At 38.9% G+C, this 15,848-nt stretch overlaps 2 protein-coding genes across 3 annotated transcripts; both read left to right on the top strand.

Moving 5' to 3' along the window:
* The first annotated feature begins 7 nt into the window (after positions 1 to 7).
* Positions 8 to 5,217, top strand: TM2D3 (TM2 domain containing 3). 2 transcript variants are annotated; one of them, XM_030456853.1, is made up of 6 exons: positions 8 to 138; positions 1,138 to 1,236; positions 2,059 to 2,216; positions 2,766 to 2,940; positions 3,527 to 3,602; positions 4,877 to 5,217. In XM_030456853.1, the coding sequence occupies exons 1-6, from the start codon at positions 51 to 53 to the stop codon at positions 5,040 to 5,042; spliced, it is 762 nt and encodes a 253-aa protein (XP_030312713.1). In that variant the 5' UTR covers positions 8 to 50; the 3' UTR covers positions 5,043 to 5,217. The 2 variants fall into 2 exon arrangements, with proteins under 2 accessions (XP_030312713.1, XP_030312714.1); XM_030456854.1 differs by lacking the exon at positions 8 to 138 and adding an exon at positions 545 to 837.
* Positions 5,218 to 6,187: 970 nt separating this feature from the next.
* ADAL (adenosine deaminase like) lies at positions 6,188 to 14,962 on the top strand. The gene is made up of 10 exons (XM_030456914.1): positions 6,188 to 6,254; positions 7,691 to 7,821; positions 8,336 to 8,396; positions 9,149 to 9,236; positions 9,797 to 9,878; positions 10,639 to 10,765; positions 11,433 to 11,513; positions 12,425 to 12,563; positions 13,053 to 13,153; positions 14,140 to 14,962. The coding sequence occupies exons 1-10, from the start codon at positions 6,207 to 6,209 to the stop codon at positions 14,329 to 14,331; spliced, it is 1,050 nt and encodes a 349-aa protein (XP_030312774.1). The 5' UTR covers positions 6,188 to 6,206; the 3' UTR covers positions 14,332 to 14,962.
* Positions 14,963 to 15,848: the final 886 nt, after the last annotated feature.

The raw sequence follows: 15,848 nt of genomic DNA, 5'->3' as shown, positions 1-15,848 counted from the left end.
GGGCCCCGCCCGCCCCGTAACGTCAGAGCCCTCAGGCGGTACGGGAGAAGATGGCGGCGGTGGCGGTGCCGGGCCCGCTGCGGAGCCTCTGCGGGCTCGCGCTCTTCCTATCGCAGCTCTGCGTCCTCTCCGGGCGGGGTGAGCGCGGCCTGGACTCCCCGAGGCCGGGGTCGGGTGGGGTAGGGTGGGAGAAGCGGAGGCAGGGGAGGGGGCTGCCGGCCCAGCGCGGGCCTGGTGCTCCGAGCCCTTGGTCGGCGGGGGAGGCCCGGCCGTGCCTCAGTGTCTCCCTTGCAGGTGCGGGCCGTGCCCCCTGCGTCTGCAAGCGCTCCCGGGGCGGGGGCTGACTGCGCCCTTGGAGGGTCCGGCTTCTCTGCGGCCGAGCTGGGAGATGGCCGTGACCTCGGCTGCTGGGGATGCGCTGTCAAGTCCTTGAGTGGGGCGAAGTGGGGAGACGGGGGGATTGGGGCCGGGATGGTGGGCTCGTCCTGAGGTGCTCAGCGTCAGGAGAAAGGGCCGGGCCCCGCTGCTCTGCGGCGCCTGCTGGTGTGGTGACACGGTGCGGGATCCGCAGGGGCATAGGCGGGTACCGGCGCTTCTCGGCACCCTCCGGGCAGGCAGGTGTGGGGCAAACCTGTGCCCTTGCACCCAGGCCCGGCGCCTCCTGTGTGCGCGGCCTCCTGGGCTCCTGCAGCGGTCTGCCCGCCGCAGCTCTGCAGCCCTGAGCCCTGGAGCGGTGGGATTGCTGGAGGGACAAACGTGAAGTTCTTGCGCAAAGAGCCGTGGCTGTCAGGCAGTTCCTCTGTTCCAGCGTTCTGCCAAAGTATCTGCATTGCTTGAGTAAATAGTTTTATTTGTTACTAAATGCAGTCTAAAAATCTTTCTGAGCAGTTTTCGTAATTTTCAAGGGTCAAAAACCAAGGCTGACTTGAAATTAGCAGTTTCTTATCTAAAATAAACAATGATAATGCTAATTAAATATTTAGCGTTCTATTTATAGAATAGGAAAATGATTTTTTTTTTAATTCTCATTACACTTCTTGTAATTTTGTATCAGTGTGCTGAAATCAAATGGTTTTTGAAAACTAATTTTATTCTAGAAATACAACTAACTTTTTTTGTACCTTTATTTTCTTATAGTGGGATCATTGATGACCACAAAACATTCACAGCCACAGTCGGCATTTGCAAAAAGTCTAACTTCAACAAGTACAAACCCTCCCTATTTTAAAGCAGCAGGTATAATAGTGTGTTGCTTTAATTGTTTTTCTTCTGTGGGCCTTTTTCCTCAATTTCTTGAGTTTAATATTGAAGTTGTCAAATCATGTGTTAGAAACCTGTATGTGCTTTCACAGTGCTAAAAGACATTGTACTATGAACACACTATGAATTACTCTACAATGACCTCATCAACCAGTTTGGGTTGTATAAATAGAAAACTGGCCCATATGAAAACTTAAAACTGGAAGACAACCAGTTAAACTGCCATGTAGTTTTATGCCCTGTCAGGATAGTGGAAGACTCCAGCATTCTACAAGAGCTTCTTACTGTTCCCCATCCAACATCAGTACAGTTTTTGTAGTTTACTAAGGGGTGCATCAGGATTGCCTGAAACACTGTTCCTGCTACTAATCTGAGATGCTTTGAATGCATATAAACAGCAAATATCAGAGCTAGCTGCAAATGTATTTAGACCTGAAATAAAAGTAGGTTAAATGTGTCAGTCTGCTTCTGTACCTAAACTGATTACTTCCACTGAGAAATAATGGCTGAGGCAGCACTAATCCGTGCTAATCTCTGTTGTGGTGCTGTCCTGGACAGAGCTTCTGTGCACTCCTTGCAGGGGACTCAGCTGTGTTGTGTAGCTCAGTTGGCCAGCACAGGGGTTCCCACAGCACAAACTTGTCCTGCTCTTCACTGTGTAATAAGAAAAGCCCTTCACATGATGTCAGTGCATGTGAGTGTATATATATATGTATGAAACTAAACGTGTATACATGCTTTAGACTATAACTTTTTAAATTAATTTTCTTCATTTTATTCACATATTTTACTTTTCAGAAAGTACAGAAATTCCATCTTATGTGACTAAATGTCCTAGCAATGGGCTTTGCAGTAGATTGCCACCAGACTGTATGACATGCAACACAAACTATTCCTGTGTATATGGGAAGATGGCCACTTTTGATTGCAAAGTCAAGCCATATGTTCATTGTGTTGTAAGTAACTTGTTACTTTTAAACCCAAATTTGTCATTTAAATTAAGCTCTGGCATCTGGTCATAAAGTATGAAAACTTGATATTCCATGTTCTTCTAGAGGCAGGTTGGCAGATCTGTGACACATTTAATCTGATTCAGCTGGGGGCATAGCTACAGAGGCAGACCTGTCCTCACTTTTGCCTTTCTTGTGCTGGATCTTTTTGTTCCTTAGCCATGCAATTGAGTTAAATCAGTTTGTTGACCAATGAAAACAGCAGTTTTGAGAACAAGGAGGCTGAATATCTGTCAGAGGTACAGACTGCTCTTACAGGGGAGAATGACTGAGTCCCACTTGTGGCAGTAGCCTTAAATTGGAGGAAATAGTAATGTTAAACTTGTGCTTTAATAACTCTTGACAGTTTGCTAATGTTGCTTTCTCTACTGTACTTGAGGTAGGAAAAAGGGTAATTATTTTGCCCAAATTGTCTATCTGTGAAACGTCACATCATGCTGCGCACCATGAGTTTTTTTGTGTTATTAGTGAAATGGTAATACTCTCCTTTTATAGGATCAGAATAACAACCAGCAGGAGAACTTTACAATTAACATGACGTGCCAGTTTTGCTGGCAGCTGGCAACAACTGATTATGTGTGTACTAATTCCACAAGCTGCATGACAGTTTCTTGTCCACGACAACGGTATAATGCCACCTGTACAGTACTGGATCATATCCACTGCCTAGGTAAGGTGGGCTAAAACATTCTGGTTTATAAACCAACCATATCTTGGTTTATAAAGAATTTCTTAATGTTTTTTTTCTAATGGGTCAGTACAATGATTGTTTATGTCCATTGCAGTAACAACATGCACCTTGATTTATGTATTGAATTTTTTTATAGTTACATTCTAATTTTTAAGCATAATAGAGGTATCTAACTCAAAATGTTGGCTTTTAATACTGTTGTACACCTTCACATGAGGCAAAATAATTCTGCTGTATTTTTGCCAGCCTCAATGAATTAAAGTAATTTGGACATCATTAATAGAATTCACATCAAATGCCTAAGCGGGATAATTAAAAAAATTCATGCTGGTTTCACCCAGCTAGTTTAATTTTCCCCTATTTGGCCAGTGACCTTGCATGATTTCTGATGTGGGAGAAAAGAACAGAAGACTCACATATTTGTGTTCACAGTATTTGTTTCAAGTAGTGTTAACCCTTTTATACTCTGGTTAGAGAAATACAGTATCTTCTTGCTTGTAATTTTCTTAATCATTAAGTGGTCTTTGCTTCTTACATTAAGGCTTTAATATTTTTTAATGTTTAGGTAACCGTGTCTTTCCTAAGATGCTTTATTGCAACTGGACTGGAGGTTATAAGTGGTCTACTGCCTTGGCACTCAGGTACACAAGAAATCTCAAGCTAAAATAGATAATATTGTTAGATTAATGTCTATAAAATCTTCAGTTAGTGAGTTTCTTCTGTTTGGTATTTTTTAATGGTGTATTTCAGTAACCAGTATTTCATATAGTCCAGCTTAGACTGGAAGCATAGGAAGCCCACAGGTTCCATACACAATGATGCTACCTGTCTCCAGTAAAGCTCCAGAGAGAACATTTACCCTGTTTGGGTGTCAGATGTACTTTTCTTCAGAGTAAATGCCAATAATCCTTAGGCTTCACAAGATGATCCTTTACCTGACTAGAGAGGACACGCTTGCTTTTTATCTGTGTGGTGTCAAGTTAGATACAAAAACTCCAAAAAAATGTGTGTATTTAGGTATTTTTTCCCCAGTTTTTTGTGTTTTAAACAGGGCTAAAAATTGTAAAAATTACTTCTGTCATCTGAAATGAGTGCAGCTGTTTCTGGATTCAGTAGATGTCACTGAGCTCTGGGTATAGTTGGTAAACATTACTGAAGGTTTCGTTCCCAACTGCAACAATTAAGAATGCCTTAAGATGAAGATTTTTGCATTTTAAATTATTGGGAAGAGTGCAGTGCAGCAGTATTGAAGGAAACCATTTAGGTTTTTTTGCAATAATAAGCCATTAGAGTGCCACGATAGCTATTTGAAAGTAACCAAAGTTCTTTTGGTGGTAAGACCTTTGTCATTAAATTTTAATATTTCAAAAATAGTAGGTATGATAAAGTAGGTAATGAGACACTATTTCTGGAGCCAAAGATACAAGAACACTGCTTAAAAAAAACATCTGTACCCTTCCCTTTATGAGTTGTTCTCTCTGCCACCAGCTGGAGACACTGGTGCCTGCCTATGGCATGGGACTGAATTTGGTGTTTGGGTCTGTTCCTTTAGCTTGCTTGGTTCGTTGTTTTTTTGTTTGGTTTTAACTTCTGCTATAGTAGAAAAGTCAAGGCACCTAAGTATTTGAGAATTTTGTTTTATATTGCTTAAGTGGAAAACTGTCAAGTCATTGGATAGTGTCAGCTAGCTGAGAAATAGTGCAATGCAATAGCAAAAAATTGCAAAAATGAGTATCAAAAGCTTCCAGGTATAATAACCCAGTCAGCACTTTTTGTACAGAAAAATTACAGTTTATTGAATGATGTAGAGCAAAATGTGATCAACTTGTAGGTAAGTCCAAAAGAAGTGTGTATGGATACCACAACTGAGTTCACCTAAAAATAATAATAATTAATCATGGTTTTAATCTTACAGCATCACCCTTGGTGGATTTGGTGCCGATCGCTTCTATTTGGGTCAGTGGCGGGAAGGTCTGGGAAAACTCTTCAGCTTTGGTGGACTTGGAATATGGACACTAATTGATGTGCTGCTGATAGGTGTTGGCTATGTGGGACCTGCAGATGGTTCTCTTTATATTTAAATGTGGGTGCAACATGTTTCAGAGGGGCATAATTGCTTGGAAAGGGCTCTAAATAAAACAAGTAGCGATTTCAGCCATTAAGAACAGCTGTTCTTTTTCTGTGTATATGTTTAATGTACAGTGTCTGTACTTAGTTTGCCTTGAACTAAGGTAAAATAAAAGAATGGATCAATGAGTAAGTTGAAGTTTATTTATTTTCTTCTAGGACACGTTATTTTTCCATGAAAAAAGGTTCAACAGCTAACTGAATTCTGCATTGTGCTTGAATTTGGATGATCTGTCAGGCATCACATGAAATGCAAACTAACTTGAATATTGAGTTGTTTACTTCATATGTGTGTGCTTGAATTTAGCTTTAAAACTAACTTCCTTAAATATCTAAGGTTTTCATTTTGATTTTTTGTTGGGTTTTTTTGGGGGGAAGATAATTTATTGGTCTGAGTTACAGAAGCAGTATTTAGATCACCATGGTTTATGATGTGAATTACATTGATCTGTTTTGGGATACAGCAAGAGCTAGCTTAAGTGATTTGGTGACTTAAAATTATGAGAGTTTAGAATTAGGTTGCATTAACACTAAAAGCTAAATATAAAATAACAGAAACAGGTTTTAGGATTCTCCAGAATGTTATTTTGGTTGGGCTTGACCTGCATATCAGTGAGAGGTACTACTCTTACTCTTGTGCTAGAAGCTTCCCAAGTTAATTACCAGACAGGGTTGCTAATATAATTGCTGTGTTTATCTATTTCCGACATTGTTACAAGATACTGTAGGAAACTGTAGTGTCATTACAGCACTGTAACTTAGTTTTGTTCACTTAAATTCCCGGCGCTGGCTGCAGGAGGCCTCTGGCCATGTCTTCTCCCTTACCCTGGACTGGAACTGTCGCTGATGCAGTACTGAGGTACCGTAAATCTCAAACCCTGTCACTTGGATAAACTTGAACCTGAAGCTTTTATGGAATCAGGTATTGATGGTGGTTTTCATGACCTTGCCTTCGGACATGGTCTGCCCGCGGTCCGATACGGACACCTCCAGCGGCGGCAGCTGCCCTGGCTGGGGCGGGAACGCTCGGGATCTGGTCCTGCCGGGGCGGGCCCAACAATCGGGGCGGAACCGAGTCTCGAGGGGGCGGGGCGGCCTTGGGAGGCGCAGGCAGCATCATGGCGGAGGAGCGGGAGCTCTGTTTCTACCGGCATCTGCCCAAAGTGGTGAGGGGGAGGGGGGCGGGGGTCCGGAGTGCAGCGGGGAAGTGGCCGGGGTCGCGGCGGGCGCTGCTCGGGGCTGCGGGATCCCGCGGTGCGGTCGTTGCCGGGGAGCGGAGCTGAGGGGCGGGCAGGCAGACAGACAGCTCCTGTTTTCTGAGTTTTTATTGAACACGCACTTTTTCTGGGGTACTCAACCCCACAGAAAACGCAGTAGGTGTTGCCTCTCCAGCTGTTTGCAGTTCTTGGTGTCTGATCTTCCTCCACTTAAATCATTTGAGACTGATCTTTATTCTTGCTTGGTTTTTTTCGTCCTGTTTTTCCCCGAGGCGAGACGAAGCAGCCTGTCTCTGATAACACTTTTTTTTTCCCCCACGTCCCCAGGGGTGTGCCATACTTTACGTGTATCTGTGTTATCGTTTGGTACGTGTCACTGCGTTTTAATCAGTGTCCCCGTTCTGGCCTTGCTCCGCAGCAATGGGCACCGTACTGTGAGGTATTTCACTTGTAAGAATGAAAACTTTAAGGTGGAGGATGCATCTAGCTTCATTTGTAGAAGTGATAAGCAGCCATAGCTCCCGGTGTTCACTTGGAGCTGTGAACCTTCATGCTTTAAAATAATCTGATCCCATTTCCTCTGCTTATGAGCTTAACACTTGGAATCAGAAACACAATACTTCAAAAAATTAAAATAATGACATTTTGAAGGAGTTACAGTTTCAATATGCTTTTCAGTCAAAGACTCGAGAAAATATTTCTCCAGTTTTTCTCCTCCCAGTGAGAAGCCATGCATTCAAGGGAGGTGAGGGAGCAGGTGACAAAGTAGATGCTTTTCAGGTACCTTTTGAATGAGTGGGGAAGGCACAAGGAACCTGTTTCTCTGTCAGGAGCCAAGGTATCTTAGGAAGGATTAAAAGTGAAGTGAGGAACAGAGATGAGGATTGTAGGTTTGGACTGGCAGGTTTATCAAGAGAAGATCAGACAGAAAGCAGTCTCAAGGGAGGGCTGTTACTGTTAATGGGTAAAGGTAACATCTTGCTGTATTTCTGGTGTGAGTTTAAACTTCTAAATATGAAAAAAATAAAGGTGAGCAGATACACAGATGTTGCTCTTTCCAAATGTACTTATACATTTAAGGTGCATATACATATAAATTGCACTGAGTGGAGAAAGAGTTTTTGAACTGCTGTTTTAGTTTTCTAAATGCTGAGGCAGCCATTGAGTTGCACCGTTCCAGCAATGAGCTGGGGAGCCTTTTCTCTGACAGGAGAGGCTGAGCTCAGCTGGTGTGGACAAATGTGCAAGGAAACAATGACTAGCTTAACACAGAGGTAACTTGTTTTATCTCCAGACTCATAGGGTAGAAGAACAGTAAAACAGGTATGTAGAAGCTATCCTTTTCCCCAGACAAATTCATAAGATTATTTTCTTTTCCCCTCTAGGAACTCCATGCTCATTTGAATGGCTGTATCAGTTCTGCCACTATGAAGAAACTTATGGCCCAGAAGCCATTCCTTCAGATCCAGAATGGGATGACTATGATTGATAAAGGAAAGAAAAGAACCCTAGATGAGTGAGTAAGCACATGTGTACAATGAACATATACTAAGTGTTTTTTAGTTAAGTTCAAACCAGAAATATATGGCCTTATACACTGACTGCATTAGATACATTTAAGGTGTTACTTTCAGTCTGTTAGATTTTTGCTACTTGTACCTATAAAGTAACTTCTCATACATTATAGTGACCTTGATTAATTCCTCTTCTAGAAGATTGAAGTTTTTCACTTGTAGTATTTGGTTTTCAGAGAAAAATCAGCTTGCATAGTTTCCTTTTTTTTTTTTTTTTTTTTTTTGAAAGTTCACCTTTTCCTTTTTGCTTCAAAAGCTTTGCAGTAATAATAATGATAATTTCTGTTGCCAAGTATCATGAATCTCCGTTCAGATGGTGTTTGTATTTTAACCTACAAGATGGTTAATTGAGCACAGTGGGTTCATTTTGTCAAAGTGCAGATTATTTTTTTTAATACTCATTTTACTGTTCAATGTTTTGGTAATGTTCAAATAATTTTTTAACTTTTTGTTTAGATGTTTTCAGATGTTTCAGATGATATACCAGATTACCACTAGGACTGAAGATATTTTACTGGTAAGTTAACTATAAGTGCACTTAAAACAAGCAAGCAATACATGCAGTCAAAGTTAACTGGATTAACAACACTGAGCTCCAAGTAACAATATGAACAATGATCCTTTCAACTAGAGGTCAGAATTGCTATTGTAAAATATATTAATTTAGAAACACAGGATTTTATGTAACTCTTACCTTTAATTTTTGTGAAAGCAGTGAGCTATAAGGTGGTCATTATGACCACTCATAGGCTTGGACAAATGTCTTTAAAATGTGATGTCTGTTCACTGTTACCAAAGCTTTGAATTACTGTAGTCTCCTGTTTTTCCATTTGGGTCATTATGTACAAAAACTCCAGAACTAGAATTCTCCTTTTGTTCACCTCAGATTACCTCTCCTTGATTAACTGTCAAGGAGAACTGTCAGGGTGTAGTGTCAGGGCAGCCTGTTAAACTTGCAGAAAGGTACAGTAGCTGTGAAGTGGTTTTGTTTGGACCATTTGAGGAGTATTCTTGTTCAGACAAGCAAATTCTCATTTGTCCTAACTACCTGCTGTCACTGGGAAAACTAAAGGTACCCTCTGTGGGGTTGTATTTCCAGAGAAGAAGACCCCTCAACACACATAGGGCCTGAAAATTTTGTGAGTGTTTCATACCAAAAGATATATGGATCTTTTAGTTGTGAAGGAAAATATTATAAGCATTAAAAAATATGAAGGAAAATATTACAAGCATTACTTTACATTGTTGAATACATTGTTTCTTAATCAGATAACTAAAGATGTTATTAAAGAATTTGCGCATGATGGGGTCAAGTATCTGGAACTGAGGAGCACTCCCAGAGAAGAGAAGTCCACAGGTACAAACTGTTGTGTTTTTTAATTTATAAGACAGATATGCTATAAAGCTTAGGTATGACTATCTTAAAAACACAAATATTTGAGTCAGTAAAAATATACTTTCAGTACAAAAGCAAAGATTTAACCATGTAAAAATATGACACTTTATTATTAGAGTTTTTAGAACAAAAAATGTGTTGGCTATAACACTAGTAAGCATTATTCACTTCAGTGTAGCATCTTAGTCTACCAATATTTTTAATAGGTGATATATGTTTGTTTTGTTACTTCATTATTTATTTTCTTTTAGATGTGATTTAATAGACACACAAAAGAGAAATCTTGTTGCTACTCTCTGTTTCACACTAAGTGATTTTCTCTCAGATATTTAGAGGGAGGCATAGTATGTATGCTTCAAAGTAAAGATATATTTATAAGCAGAATTAGATCTATATAGATTAGAAGACAATGGCCTAGAATCCAAGGTGCAAAATAAAACTTAGGAAGCTAGAGATCTGGGTCAGCAACATAATAAAACTAATTCATTCTGTTTATTCCAAATGTTTATTTGTGTTTGTAGGTATGACCAAAAGGATGTATGTTGAAACTGTACTTGAGGGTATAAAGCAGTGTAAAGAAGAAGGCTTGGATATAGATGTAAGGTAAATAAAGCACATGGAGTATCTCTGTTTCAAGGTTTTGTGTAGTCATGTTTGGTCATGGTTTGCAGAGATGTTTACAAACCATCATTATAGGAAAGAAAATTGTTCTTGAACTGGATTACATGGAATGGAAACAGGTAATTCATATGAAACCTGAATTTTTTTATTCCTTCTCACTCATAGAGAATGGAACTGGGTAAAGTTTTAAGCTCTCGGACTGTCCATTCTCTGCAACATTTTCAGGAAAAGCAGTGGTTTTGATGGAAATCACATAAAGACTCCTTTTTCACAGCCTCGATTCACTGCTAAGATTTTGCTTGATTAGCTGTACAAGCAACCTGCCCTAAATGAGAGGTAGTCCCAACCAGCAGAAAAGTTTCAGAAGCTATCTGTCACTGTGTGAAGGCAGTTGCTTGCCTGGCTTTTATATGAGGAGGAACCTGTGTTAGATTTATTTGTGGAAGCTGAGGAATTTTCATTCTTCACATACGTATCTCGGAGAGGTTGCTTGCCTGATAGCGTAGGCAGCAGATCCCTGCCTTCCCTCTCATCATGGTGATTGGATTTCACAGGGTAACCTATTTATCTAATTTATGACTCTCTGCACTTTGGTACCTTCATTCTTTGAATGGTTTCCTATATGGATTCTATTTATAGTCAACTGGGAGGAATGTCAGGTGCCTTTTCTTTTTGTGTCAGATTTGTTGAACTCCTGGTATTACATTTTATATTTAACTTAAAATGTCTACTTCTATCCTAGATTGTTAATAGCAATAAACAGAAGAGGTGGCCCAGCAGTTGCTAAGCAGACTGTTAAACTTGCTGAAGAATTCTTACTTTCCACTGATGGCCTTGTAGTAGGACTTGACCTCAGTGGCGATCCCACCGTAAGTTTTTGTTTTAATGTAGTCAGTTCTTTAAGATAAATATATAACAATGTGGAACAGCAAGCAGTCCCCATCATGCTTTGTTCTTACAAGTTTTTGTATCTTGACACCAGGTTAATCCCTGTTGCTGTAAAGGACAGATACTCTAGTGAAGAATCAATAGATTAATATATGGCAATGACACAAGAGCTACTGACAAGTCGTGCTTGCCTGGGAAGTGTGTGTTACTAATCTGTCCCAGTCAGATTGACTGCATTGAGGCAATTTAAATAATACTCCAAGTTGACACTAGTTTATATTTTGATTAGATGCAGTATATGTTGTGTTTGTTGTGTATTAAGAAAGCAGAAATGTTTGAGGATAACTGTCAAGTTGAAATGAAATAGCTCTGGGTGATGGTTGTAGCAAGGATAGCAAATGAAGACAGTTGGTTTGGCAGCACTGGGCATGGTCTGAACTACTGATGTTTGACCAGTTTGTCTAAATTCTGCCCATATAGCAGAGTATTATGTGTCTTGCTGCATTCAAAAATGAAGTTATGGGAGAAAAAAAAATACAGTGTAACAGTGTTTGAATTAAGTATTTTGATATCACTGGTCTTCTTAATTATTGTAATCAAGTTTTTTTAAAATCAGCTGTAGAATGCTGTTATGTTTGTGTCATCAAGGCAGGACATGGTCAAGACTTTTTGGAACCACTCTCAGAAGCTAAAAAAGCAGGTCTGAAGCTGGCATTGCATCTTTCAGAGGTAAAAGTTTTGTTTATTTTGGGTCCTCTCTGTAATTTCCATTTTATAAAAACCTTGATGAAACTAAAATTAACTTCTGTGTGTTTTGAACTTCTCAGGCCAAAGTAGTTTGGGCCATTTTGACAAGAGAGAAGTGAAAAAATGAAGTCTTAAGCAATCTCTTCTGAATCAGAACTGCCATTCTTTCTTACTGCTCTGTATCTATTCTGGGTTTAGGTGTTAAGTTGAAAACAAGTAATATTCCAATAGATGCACTGTTTTCTTTCTGGTATCTTACACGAAGTCATATACAGTAAATGTTGCACACTTTCACAAGTAGTTCTGGTAACTCTGTGTCAGTGGAAGGAGTTAGGCTTCTCCATACCAACTGTTGAAGAGGTGACTGAGGTTTACTCTGAGTCCCATAAATACTGTAAATATTTCTATTTCTTCAGGAAACTGAGCATGATGTATGATATTCTCAGCCTATTTGTACTTGTTTCTGTTTCATTATGGAGGCTTTTGCATGCTTCTCTGAATATTTTTATTTTTAATGTCTAAATGGTCTTTTCTTTTTGTTTCTTTCTTTGTTTGTTTGTTTGGTTTTGGCATCTTGTAGTTTAAGTTCTTCCTGCAAAGTGGTCTTGACAGGGTAGTTTGGAAACTGAATAGATACAAAGCTGATTGGAGGCCTCCAACTGATTGGTTTTACACACCAGGTTAGGATTATGGCTTCTCCAGTTTCTAATTCCATGTTAAGAGTCACTTCCTTGTACTACTCTCTTTAGAGGGTAGTAATACAGATACTTAAGTCTCCCTAGAACTTTCTTTTGGGTAAGATGTGCTGTGAAAATAGAATTTGAAATATCTTGTAAATATTTAATGTACTGTTTTATGCTGCCCTGACAGAATGTAAAACATATTCTCTCCAGATTCCAAATCAGGAGGAGGAGACCAGAGTTCTCCTGGGCCTGCCTCCTGACAGAATTGGGCATGGAACATTTCTCAATTCTGCAACAGGAGGTGCAGAAGGGCTTGTACCACTTGTTCTACAGAACCATATACCTATTGGTAAGAAAAAAAAAAAGAAAATTACTTGATGATTTCTAAATTTCAGAGTATTGTAACTACTACTGATGCTAAGAACTCTGATTTGTCTTTGCCCAGAGGTGACTTATTAGAAACATGACAGTGTGTGTGGCAGAATTGCCTATAGAGGTACACTGCCAGCCCTTTGTGGGTTTGACATATCTGTGGTAGTAGACAACAACTGATGCCTCAGGTGAGGAGAAAACTCAATCATAACTTTCAGTTACCATGCAAGACTGTTTCTGGATCTGGTTTATCAGCTCCCTAAATTTTATACTCAGCCAGTAATTAAGAAGAAATTGATGACCAGACTTTCCTCAGATGATATTGCTGAATATTTAAAGCAAAGAAAAGCAAAGAAACAATACTGTCTGATTGTAATTGACTTAGTTCTGTTTCTGAATGAAAATTAATGTATCAAAAGCATGTGGGGTTTTTTGCTATACTCATTGTTTGGGTTTTTTTCCTTAGAACTTTGCATGACATCAAACATCAAAACTCAGACTGTGCCTTCCTGTGACAAACACCATTTTGGGTATTGGTACAACCTGGGCCACCCTGCAGTGCTTTGTGTAAGTTTTTTGATTTTTAACTATTTAGGCAAAAAGCCAAACTAAAGCACCATTGGAGAAGCTTCTCTCCTTTCATGGATCAGACCTGACTTAAAATTTCTGAATATTAAAATTGCAACAAATCATCTGCTTATAGGAAATCCTAATGTTCTGGGTCAGGCATTCAGAAATGCCTGTACTACAAATGAGAATTTTTAGTATTTATCTTAGTTTTTTTGTAAAGCAAGACTTTTTTTCTGTATACATAAGATTCACGTGCTATGAACTTAACTGCACACTGAAAGATTTCTCTTAAACATATTGGTGCAATGCTTGCATGTAAGCTTCTGTGTACCTGGGTATTCATTGTGTCAGATGATAGTTATTGAGTTAAAAGGAAGAGATGGTACCATGTCTTAAGTTTAGCAGGATAGGTAGCATTCTTCTCTGTGAGGACACAAGGACTGAATTGCAATGGGTATTTCATCAACTCTTAAATAATCCTAACTTGCTCCTTTTAATCATAACCTTTAGCTGGGTTTTGATCATACATTTTTGCTGCTAGCCTGGTACTTCACTCACTATCAAGAAATGGTTCTAGCTGACCCTAAGTGCAGAGGGTGAGATAGTTTATTCCCTGAAGATGTAGGATTAGTGAGTATGCTGTAGTGCCAGATCTGAGGAAAAGAGGAGTAAGGAGACCTGCACATAGAGATGTAGTTTGCATGTATACATCACTGATAGCAACTCTTCTAGCCATTTCAAAAAGAAATTCTATTTTCTTGATAAATTGTCATGCCTTTAAGAGATTTTCTTTTGTTTGAATAACTTACTAATTTTGAGTGAAAACAGGCCAAAGAAATTATGAAATATTACCAATAGATGAAATAACTGTGGAATTAAAACATGAAACAGCAAGACTGGTTTGTAATCTATAGGAGGAACTTTCAATTTATAAAGGAACTAATTTAAACATTTTATTATCTTTTCTTTCATTTTACCTCTAGACTGATGATAAAGGTGTCTTTGCAACAGATCTATCACAAGAATATGCACTGGCTGCAAAAACATTTAATCTGACTCGATCACAGATGTGGGATCTTTCCTATGAATCGATCAACTATATCTTTGCTTCCAATGTAGTAAAATCAAAGCTAAGGGAGCAGTGGTGTAAACTGAAGCCAACTCTGTTTGATTAACAGCTTCAGTACGTTAGCTTAGTTCATAAGGCTCTCTTACTGAAGTCCCTGGCTTTTTTCACACTTCAGGTTTGTAAGTCCAGCCCATAAACTGTGCCTGATGAAGACAACAAGTGTATTCTTTGGGGTGGAACTAAATGTGCTTTCATAGTTGGGAAGGGCTCTTGACTGTGACCACACTGCCAAGTGTGTTGTCATGTAGTTTCTCTCCAGTTGATAAGACACTTTCTTTTTTTTTTTTTAAATTGTTGAAATATATTCTCATACTACAAACATTTGAGGGTCAAACAAAATAAAGGCACAGCTGTTAGGGTTTAGAATGTCTCAGCTGGCAGCATTAGGTCAAGCAATTTGTATGTACTGTGTGTATATTTGTGTTTGGTATTATTGTTAAATATAACTTTTGAACAATTGATAGAAGATGACAAACTGAGGGAGAATGAAATATTCATCACAAAGGAATTAAATACTGCATCTGTTTTTATTGGTGCTACGTGTATGACTGAAGAATGCTGTGGACTGTAGGTTATGTGGTGGTTTCATACCTAGAATGTTTTTGAATCTCCGTTTTTGAATCTCCATTTTTGAATCTACAAGGGGGATTGAATACAAATACAATTATATAAAAGCTGCTTGTGACTTCCTTTTGGTCTTTTTTAAAATACTATAACCATAAAGTAGTTGTTCTGGCTCTGAAGTGGCAGTAAGAAGTGAAAGAGTAAAACAAAAAGGCAAAAACAAACAAAACAAAAAAAAACCAGGAGGGAGAATAGCAAAGAAGTTTTTAGGTCTGTGTGTACCTGAGGTTTCCACAGAACATTTCCCAGCAGAAATTATTCCTGTTGGAGATGAAGGGAGATTGTATGAAGCAGCAGTGTGGTTTTATATATTCTTATCTAAACTCAGAAGAGGACCTCATAGTGACTTTTTGTTTATAAACAATACTCTAAGTTACTTTCCAAATAGTTTCACTGATCACATTCTTTTGTTGTTGTTGTTGTTGTACCAAGCTGCATTCTCACTTGCTCTTTGGTCAAGTTTCTATTTTTTTCTACAAAAATAGTTGCTATACTAAGTGTATTCTTTTTCCTTTCTTATTGAAAAGCTCTCAAGACAGCTTGAACAGCTTTCTGCAATGTTTTAGCTACATATATCTTGGTCTCAGGAAGTGTTGGCCTCCACTGAGATGGCAGCCTTGTTAGAATATTTTTATAGGTTATTTCTAATAACTTTCAGTAACATAATACTTGGTTTACTAGCAAAGAAATAATAGTTACTTCCTGTTTATTAGTAAGAGGTCATCTCAGTATTCATTTTATCTGTGAAGTGTAAAACTTTAGAAAGGCAAATAAGGCTTGTAATCAGGGTCTGAGATTTTTAGTTTCAAACTGCTAGTGTTACATAGATTTTTAAGGTTATTTGTTGACTGTGACAAATATTTGCTCATTCAGAGAGCATAGCCCTGGTAAATGCTGCTCTTTTCAACTTCTTTCCTGCAAGCAAACAATGTCTTAGAA

Source organism: Calypte anna, chromosome 10, assembly GCF_003957555.1.
Source record: "Calypte anna isolate BGI_N300 chromosome 10, bCalAnn1_v1.p, whole genome shotgun sequence".
NCBI classification, from domain to species: domain Eukaryota; kingdom Metazoa; phylum Chordata; class Aves; order Apodiformes; family Trochilidae; genus Calypte; species Calypte anna.
Note: the sequence above shows the minus strand (reverse complement) of the source record. Positions and strands in the feature narration are given on the sequence as shown.

What these genes read in the sequence shown, in the direction of transcription:
- TM2D3 (XM_030456853.1), top strand. Translation starts at nt 51, where the DNA reads ATGGCGGCGGTGGCGGTGCCGGGCCCGCTGCGGAGCCTCTGCGGGCTC. An exon ending in TCCCTATTTTAAAGCAGCAG is followed by an intron (nt 1,237 to 2,058) that starts GTATAATAGTGT and finishes TTTACTTTTCAG; the next exon opens with AAAGTACAGAAATTCCATCT. An exon ending in GGATCATATCCACTGCCTAG is followed by an intron (nt 2,941 to 3,526) that starts GTAAGGTGGGCT and finishes TTTAATGTTTAG; the next exon opens with GTAACCGTGTCTTTCCTAAG.
- ADAL (XM_030456914.1), top strand. Translation starts at nt 6,207, where the DNA reads ATGGCGGAGGAGCGGGAGCTCTGTTTCTACCGGCATCTGCCCAAAGTG. An exon ending in GGACTGAAGATATTTTACTG is followed by an intron (nt 8,397 to 9,148) that starts GTAAGTTAACTA and finishes TTTCTTAATCAG; the next exon opens with ATAACTAAAGATGTTATTAA. An exon ending in ACCTCAGTGGCGATCCCACC is followed by an intron (nt 10,766 to 11,432) that starts GTAAGTTTTTGT and finishes TGTGTCATCAAG; the next exon opens with GCAGGACATGGTCAAGACTT.